Source organism: Mesocricetus auratus, unplaced genomic scaffold, assembly GCF_017639785.1.
Source record: "Mesocricetus auratus isolate SY011 unplaced genomic scaffold, BCM_Maur_2.0 Super-Scaffold_100011, whole genome shotgun sequence".
NCBI classification, from domain to species: Eukaryota; Metazoa; Chordata; class Mammalia; order Rodentia; family Cricetidae; genus Mesocricetus; species Mesocricetus auratus.
The window spans coordinates 78224334-78233808 of record NW_024429195.1 but is presented as its reverse complement, the minus strand read 5'-3'; the positions used below and the strand labels follow the sequence as shown (position 1 = coordinate 78233808).

Below are 9475 nucleotides of genomic sequence, written 5' to 3'. Positions count from 1 at the left end.
GCTGGATTAACTGCTTTTTATAATTGATCTGGTCACTAAAAAAAAAGACATAAGAAGTCAAGGATCTCAAATACATTCACATTTCATAAAAGTGTGAAACTGGAACTGGACTGTGGGACTAGGAATCCCTGACTTTCTGTAGAGACAATTTTTGTGTGACCTGTAGAATTTGACTTTAATAATTGATGGTTTCTATTATCTCAGAGATTATTAACCACAAGCCCAGTCTTTCTGAAGCAAACATCTAGGAGCAATACAGTAACAACATTTAAAATAACCTAAGATTGCAAACTCTTTTCAGCTTATGAGCTTTATATATGCAATTTCCAACATGGACCAAATAAACACAATGCATTCAGAATACAACAACAATATCAAAAAAGGAAACGGAGACTATGGTTTATGTATATATTTGAATACTTGAGAAACAATAAGTTAAATTGGATACAAATACTGCTGGCACACAAACAAGCACACACAAAAACAGAATGTACACAAATCCAAACTCATATAGAGTTGGATATAAGAATACATCATAATTAGAAATTTTGAAAAGGAAAAAAAAAGTACATCATAAGCTTTATTAGCTCCTTTTAAGGAAGTAACAGATTTTAAGTTAGACAGATATGAAATGATTGCAGAAGAAATTAATTTCTTCAAACTATTCCTTCACCCATTAAGAACTACAGAATCAGGCAGAACTTGATGGTTCAAATCTGCAAACCCAGCACTCAGGAGGCTGAGGCAGAAGGATTGCTATGAGCCCAAGGCCAGCCTGGGCTACAAAGAGAGTGCCAAGCAAGCCACAGCTATAAGGAGATCTTGTCTCAGAAAAACAAAACAATAAAAAAAAATTTGGACGACACTTCAAGGTCACTAATTACTCCAAGCATTCTGAAGGGACACTATTCAAACACGTCACTTGATTACTTGAGGGACAATGTAAAACTAATCATTTCACTTTCCTCTTAAGTTTTATATAATTAACACATTCATAAATCATTGCAAAGAAAAATAAAACCTTCTATTTTTAAAGAAACTACAAATTATATCTTCCAGGTGCTTCAGCATTTTATGCTTAATATTTATTTTATTAAATATTAAAGATAAAAAGACCTTATGTAATGTGACACTATAATTGAGAAGAAATGAATATAGCTGAAATATAATTTTTTAATTGTGGCAGAGATTCATCAGCTTTTTAGAAAATTTAAAAATATATTTAAAGGAATTTGTTTTTTTTAATTGTGAGGAATGGAAAGTTTTTTTTAGATTTAGTTGTTTATTTATTGCATATATGAATATTTTATCTGCATGTACGTATATGTAGCTATACATGCCTAGTACCTGTGGATGCCAGAAGAGGGCACTAGATACCATACTATGGGAGTTCTGGATGGTTGTGAATCACTGTGTGGGTGCTAGAAATCAAACTCAGATGCTCTGCAAAAACAGCAAGGGTTCTTAATTGCTGAGCCATCCCTCAAGCCCCATGGGATTTAATTTCTTATTCACATAAGACATATGTTTGGGAAAGACATGCTACACAGAAAAAGAAATTCACCCTATATAACTACAGCTGGAGAAATTCCCTTCTACTGAAGGATGGACTAATATAGTTTATTTTCCAAATAAAAAAATCTAAAGTTAATTCTAGAATTTGTTCCAGGTTCCTGGAGAATATCTTTACTCTTGATTACCCAACACAAAGATAATGTTTATAAAATTGTAAAATCTTCTGAGTCACAAGCTAGGTCTGCCTATACCATTTACAATTTTCTTTTAATTCTCAAAAGTTACTGATATACAAATGGTTTATGATCCTCTAGATGAGGGAATAAGCTCTATAAAAATATTCCTGATTACTAGAAATGCCCTACACTCTTACACACTGGAGGTTTTTAAAAATGTAAATATTTCCATTGTCAACGCACAAAACAGGAGAGGCAAACAGAGTCCTTCCTGTTGTAATCTATCCTGAGGAGATGTTTGATTTTCAAGCATAGCCCCTGGGTAAAGACCACTGACTTTTATACGAGGTTGAGGTTCTCTTGCTGTGCCTCTATAAGATGGCAGCAGCCGGCTAAGGTGCTTAGTCACTGGTGATTGAACCTCCTGGCAAACCATTTGGCTTTGCTTTAGGAACCGTATTTGAAGGGGCTGGAGATGAAGCGTGGGGGTCATGCTCATCTAGCATGTGAGATGTCCCAGAAGGGATCCTCAGCATCACAAAGCAAATACAGAGAAAGAGGAGGGAAGGAGGTAGAAAATGGAGGACATTGGAGAAGTCAAATGCCATTCTTTCCCCCTGGAGACATGTCTCCACCACACAGTTGAGATGACCTTGAACTTTCTGATCCTCCTGCCTCTATCTCCCAAGCACTGAAATTACAAGCATGCACCACTGTATCTGTTTTCCTCTAAAACTTATGGCAATTGGTAATGCCATAAAGTAACTTAAAACTTCCAAAAGTACATTTATAAACTTTAAATAGTGACAGACCCATACATAAATTATTTACAAGTATCCCTGTGGGTGGAAGGAGTTTATGCTGTCATCATCTGGATGTTCCTGAAGAGAATCTGCCTACAGAACAGATGGCATCACACACACACACACACACACACACACAACTGTCTGCTGGCCACTGAAAAATGAATACAATATGGCTTTATTGATGAAGATTAACATAATTTGGAGACTCTAATTAAAACTGATAGTGTGCTACCAAAAGAAATATAAGTTGCCTGATAGAATGTACGCATAGTATCACTCTAAGGCCCTTTTAATACCATCTTAATCTTATGCATGTGCAAATGCATGTGGTGTGCATGCATGCATGTATATGATGGCATGTGTCTAGTGTGCAAATGTTCATTCATTCATGTGTGTGCGTGTACATGTGTGTAAGTACATATGTATGTGTATATACATGGAGAGACAGAAGTTGACATCGGGTGTCTTCCTTCATCATTTACTACTCTATTTAATGAGGCAGTGTCTCTTAAACAAGCAGGAACATGTCAGTTTGGCTAGTCTAGACAGCCAGCGTGTCCCCGGAGACCCTGTCCCTTCCTCCTGAATGCTGAGACTACAGGCAGACCATCATGCCTACCTGTTTCTATGGAGGTGCTAGGGATCTAAACTCCAATCTGCAATCCTGCACGAGAAGTGCTTTATCCACTGAGCTACTTCCCCAATCCCTATTGTTAAAACTTAATTCAGGTATCAAAACACATCTTAGTGTAAAAATACTTGTCTATACACATAAGAAATATCTATTCATTTAAAATATTTTAATATGCTAAAAGCTATTAAATCTCCCTGTCATACTTCAGATTTCATTTAAAATGTAAGACACAAAGAGTGTGGGTTGTTATATTAAAAAAATCTTAACCTTTTACTAAATCTCAGGTTATGTTCCAATAGTTAATTTATTTAGTTTTCTTTTTTACCAAAATTTTTGACTATAAAATGCTACTAATATTAATAAAATCCCAATTTTAATAAAAAAGTTCCTTCTGATATGGAAATATTAAAAAGAATTAAATAATAAGAATTCCATCTGATCCAGAATGTCAAACCAAGCAGCAGCAACCATTGGCCCTTATGACTGCTAGACCAAGATTCCTGATCAGAAACTTAACTTAGGTGCCTTTTATGTCAAACCGTTGCTGGGGTTTATTATGTATTCCAGGCAGGCGTCCTGCCTCGGCCTTCAGAGCTAAGATTACAGGCACACACTAATGCCAAGCAAACCGTTGTTTCCTGACTGGACAGAGTAACTAGTGTTAAGAGCATCCAAGTTGCTATTAGCAAACAATCTCCATAGTTAATACCTATTCAAAGATACACTGAGTATTGCTACAGTTCAAATAGTGTTGTTAGACTTCTGCATTCCCCTCAAACAGCAGACATTAACAAGATAGTACAGATCAAAACTCATGCATTTGCCTATTAGTATACAAAACACACGTAAGTCCTCTCCCCGACGCAGCCCTGTCCCCTGCCTTCATCCCCATCCTGACCTCATGGCTGCAGCTATCCCGACAAACACACATAGGAAGACCGTTTGTGATCCCGGTGGGGCGGATTCCCCTTCTGCTCGGCCACAATGGTTTGTTAAAATGACACAAGTGTGCTTATTTCTTAAGCTTCTTACTTCCAGTCATAACAAAATAATGGTCATCTTCTTCCTTTGTCTTGGCAGTTGGTTTTTTATCTCCACTGACTGTTCCCTTACCAGATAAGGGTGGTTTCCTGGTGGCAGCTGGTGGCATGCCACTTTTAGGAGGCCCTTTAGCTGAATACTGGCCCTTCATGGCAGTCTGCGCTAACTTTGAACCAGTTTCTGTCTTGGCAGCAGATTGGGGGACGCTCACAATGGACAGTGGGGTGCGGCCAGGAGACTTAGGAGAGCCGGGTCCTGTCTTCTGGCTGGCACCCTTACTCTGTGGTTGCTTTTTGACAACTGAAACTATATTCTCGCCTTTTGGTTCCTTGGTAGCTTTCGCAGAGGACACCGAACACACAGGTGTGGGAAGTCTTTGTGCTGGGACTGCCCTTGATTTCAGAGTTCTATCGGGTGGCTGAGACTGTGTTCCTAGACCTATGGCTCTGGTTTTGGAAGTGGGTTTGGTCACTTTTGCAGGGGACTGGAAAGGAGAAGGGTTAGGCCTCCCGTGAATGTTTCCCTTAGGTAGCTTTGGACACTTTGACTCGTCCCTGGAAGAAAGATGATTGTGTTTCAAATGCTTTGGTTCAATTTTTCCAGAAGGCTTACTTGGTGAAAGTCTAGACTTAGACGGATCTCTGGAATTGTGGGCTGGCACAGCCATGGTCTTAGCAGGCTTGGAGAAAGCGACACGTTTTCTCACTGACTCAGAAGCACACTGCGCAGCACTGGATGAAGCCGGGGCAGTGCTGCTGCCCACTGGAGTTAAAGACGCCGAGGAAGACACACTGCTGGGAGGGGCATGCGCTTTTTTCGCTCTGCCCTTCAAAGTTGTGACCCTGGGATGGGAGAATGAAGCTGGAGAGTCCGGAAGTTTAGACCGGGTGGACAGGGAAGACAGATGGCCTTTTACTGATGGGGTGGGAGGCAACACACCTGGTGGGCGCCCCTGTTTTTCTTTGCTCTTTGGAACACTTACTGGTGTGTCAGGTTTTAAATTTTGTTTCTGAAACATGTCAACTGCAGACAAAGGGTTCATTTCTGGAGGCTGAGGAGTTCCGGCAGGTGAATCTGGCACACTTTCATTTGAAACTCCTTTTTGAAATGCTAAGATCTTTTGTTCCAGTGTAGCGAACTGCAGTACTCGGCAGGGATCATATTTCAGCAAAAATCCTTGCAGAGTATCCCAGCCTCCGCCAACACGGACCATAACGTGTTTCCCATGAAGCATCTGCCCCCAAAACAAAAATAAAGCAGTGAAACTGTGAGGTTTGTAGTTTCAATCTGTTAACAATCATGATTTCTATTTTCTATAACCTGCGAAATTCAGAGTATTCGCCAATAGCTTTGTTTCAAATCAAAAGTCCCCATTTTGTATTAAAGTAATAAACAGTATTAGGGTATACAACTACTAATAAATACCCTCCACTTTATAATAAAAATATTTACAAATAATTTGCTTCCTAAAATTCACAGTTAATACAGAAAACTGCAATAGTGATATTGTTCAATGGATTGAGTACTGAAGGAAGGAAAGGAAAAAATGGAGGAAGGAAATAGCCTCATGAGAGACAAAAAATAATTAGAAAAAAATAACTAAAACTAGTAATTTAAAACTAAAAGTTATACTCTGTCAATTTCATCTTTAAAACACCCATATAAATTACTATTAGTTTATCCTTGCAGGTAAGAATATCTCTGAGACATTTGTGGCTAGCCTCCATCACACCAGGCTGTCCTTACAGGGGCACTTGTGTGGGGACAAAACAAATCTTGGCTTGGTCAATGCAGCCCAAGCTGACTTTCAGGCCGCTGTCCTGAAAAGCTGGTCGATCTTCACACCTCTGTGAGCTCAGCTTTCAACGTTAGCTCTAAGTCTCAGTCTCCTTATTCTCGGCCCTAATCAAAGAATTTCCTCTTTCCAGGAACATGGTGAATGCAGATTCATGGCTGCACAGAGTGCTGAATATGCGTGATGACAAGTGCTCAGTCCTCTAAGGGTCAGGAAACAGTTTGGAAGACGGGTGGAAAGAATGTATGAGCCAATGACAGGAAGAAGGGCTGAGAAGGCTCATCTTCCGGGCAGTGAGCTCCCAGCCACCTTAGATGGCTAAGCTGCAGAGTGTACACCACCGGGCATGGATGGAGGAGGGGCTTGGGGAACCCCACCCCTCACCACTGACTATTTGCTAAGAAAGAAGAAAGGAAGACTCTACAGTCACTTATTCTCAAATCTCTCTTCGGGTAGTCTGGGTACTAAGTCAACCTTATTTCTGCTTCTATTTCTGCTTCTATTTGCTGTCAATCAGATCCACAGAGAGGGGAAATTGCCTTCAATTGTTACCCATTGATGACCCTACGATGCTCCAGTGAATATTTCCAATCCAACAGTTATGCAGATGGTCCCAATTAAACTAATTAAGTCACAAAACTAAACCCAAGTCGTAAATACCAGAAAGGGATTGGTACTGCGGATGAGACTGAGTTGGGGGTGGGGGGTAGGGGACAGAGGTAAGGCAAGGAGGACAATAATCAGAGTACAGTATATACATGTCTTAAATTGCTCAACAACGAAACTAGCAATAAAATCTTAAAGGCAGATAATAGGAGACAGAAAATGGATGTGGGTGTTTCTACATGACTCGAATACAGGGCAGGAATATAGTGATTCTACGTGAAAGAAGAAATGTAGACAGTGAAATTCTATGTTTAAGTATTCTTATATTCAGAATATTCAGTTCCTAAATTCAGAGAAAACAGCTCTTGCATACATCAAGGTAGAAAAACGATAAATAGGTAAAATTTTAATTTCCTTATCAACAAAAGTGATAAACAAGCCAACTGCAGATGGGACAAAGGAAGGCCATGGACATGGGTATCATCAACACACTGGTACATGACCTAAGAAGAGAGCTTACGCTTACACCTACAAGTATTTATCACTATGAGTGGCAATATTTCTAATATTAACATGGGTATTATCAACACACTGGTATATGATCTAAGAAGAGAGCTTATGCTTACACATACAAGTATTTATCATTATGAGTGGCAATATTTCTCATCTTACTGGGCATTCTATTTTGCTCATTCCTTCCTAGTGAGTTGATGGAAAATTATTCCATTTAAGAAAATCTGGAAAATGCAGTAAATTTCCCAGAGTACATGAAGATATTTTTATTTAGGTATATCCAATGTTTTAAATCGTCTCAGCTGTCTTCTAGTCGGTTCCTGAATGTTAAAAGCATCTACTCAAACTCACTTAAAATTCATGAAATTAAATATACCATATTTTTCCTGTCCAGTGAAATTAATAGTGCCCTCTACACATTTTTTTTAAGCAAAAGGGGGTAAAAAGAAGCTTGGTAAATAATAAGCCCAATTCCAAGACAGGCTACAAACAGCAAACTTACCCTTATAAAGAGTATTTTCTCCCCAAGCCGGTACCGTCCTTCAGATAAATATTCAATAGAAAATCGATGAGAACAACTACAAGGAGGATCCTCAGCAATGTGCTTAACCTAAAATTAAAAATAATTATCAATACTCCATGCTTATTAGAAAAAATAGCCTATTAAAAGTTAAAGGCAATGTTATTGGACAGCAAAATAGACCTCAAAGACAAAACTTCAAAGCTGGTTCAAGTATTTAATATCTGTCTTTTTTCCTAGCTAACAGATTTTGAAATCAGACAGTTAAGTTAGCAACAGCCAGCAGTGGTGAGGGCCAGGTCTCCCTGTCTCTTAGACCAAGTGAAACCGTGCTTGAAGTTACAAACCCTGAAGGAGGTCTGACAACAGAGTCAACTCAAAACACATTTGCTGATCTTTGGAAACATGAGCTCATCATTAAGTCTGAATTGCTGTAAGCCCTGAATAATTTACATTTGTGTCAAGTCAAAGACCATCCAGTCAGATACAGGCTAAGTAAGAATTCTCAATTTTCCCTTAAGACAATGCCAAACTGATAAACTGATGTGAAGGGCCATGTACATTTGTTCCAAGTTACTGCTAAAATTAAGTAGAGACAAATGTCTATATGCTAATGATGGGGTAAAATTCTTAATACTTCAATTCAGGAAGCATTCTTCCAGAAGTATTTGCTCCACTTCAAACACCTCATGAGGAAAGGGATAAAAAAAAAACCCTTACTTCTATCCCTCAAAATGCTGTTTTATTTATTAAGAATTTCAAACATGTATACAATGTATTTTGACCATACCTATTACCTCCGATTCCCCCATTTCAACTCCTCCCAGCTTCATGCCTTCTTCTCTTTTCTTCTCTTTGATAATCCACTGAGTAGAATTAGTGGGGCCATATACAAGTGGGTGCAGGGCTATCCATTGGATCATGAACAATCTACAAGGGCCACCCATATACCTGAAGAAATCTGACTCTCCCTTCCCCAATACAGATCAAATGTCAACTGCTTCTCAGTAGGGGAACCTTGAGATCCCAACCCACCCATGCTGGAATGTTGGCTGGCTTGATCTTGTTGTACAGGTCTATGAGTTCAAGAGTGTATCAGAACTATTTCACAGTACTCCTCCATGACTTCTGGATCTTATGGTCTTTGGACCTTCCCTTCCTAAACATTCCCTGAACCTCGAGAGAGGTCTCAAGAAAATGGTAAAATTACAGTGGCTAGGAAAAGAAATTCATAAAGCAACTTTATTAAATGATGATGTATTTTGAAATACATTTTAGGTGAAAAACATTACATATCAACCACTAAAACAAATATTGGGCTTTCTCTTCAAATTATATTTAAAAACAAAAAAGAGGTCATGCCTGGCATGCTGGTGCATACCTTTAGTCCCAGTACTCAGGAGAGAAAGGGGCTGGGGATCTCTATTAGTTTGAAGCAAGCCTTGTCTACATACTTAGTTCCAGGCCAGCCATGGTAGTATAGTTATAGTAAGACCCGTCTCAAAACAAAACAACAAAAAAGTCATAACTATTTTTCACAATTATTTATCATACAAAGCACATCAAAATATATTCATGTGGCCAGGCAGTGGTGGCGCATGCCTTTAATCCCAGCACTTGGGAGGCAGAGGCAGGTGAACATCATGTCTATGTATAGGTGAACACTGGATGCATAGCATGTACATGTCTAAAGTATGTTTGCTTTTAGCTTTCACAGTAAGAATCCAGATCTTATTTTCAAAGTCACTTATTTTCCCGGATTAGAATATCCAAAGAAGTGCTTATATTTAGCAACATAAAGTTGTTAGTGCTAGCAGTCATTACTAGCACAGTCTACACAAGATATAGATAACATTTTTCTGTACCTAT

The 9475-nt window shown here is 38.9% G+C and overlaps 1 protein-coding gene across 3 annotated transcripts in view; it reads right to left on the bottom strand.

Moving 5' to 3' along the window:
* Positions 1–394: 394 nt before the first annotated feature.
* Gas2l3 (growth arrest specific 2 like 3) overlaps positions 395–9475 on the bottom strand; it is a 32295-nt gene continuing 23214 nt past the window's right edge. For all 3 annotated transcript variants that reach the window (XM_005067990.4, XM_021225958.2, XM_040755101.1), the window contains 2 exons: positions 7589–7696; positions 395–5406 (listed from right to left, as the gene is read on the bottom strand). In XM_005067990.4, the coding sequence (XP_005068047.1) occupies positions 4144–5406; positions 7589–7696 (1371 nt within the window). In that variant the 3' untranslated portion in view covers positions 395–4143. The remainder of the gene's footprint in view (positions 5407–7588; positions 7697–9475) is intronic.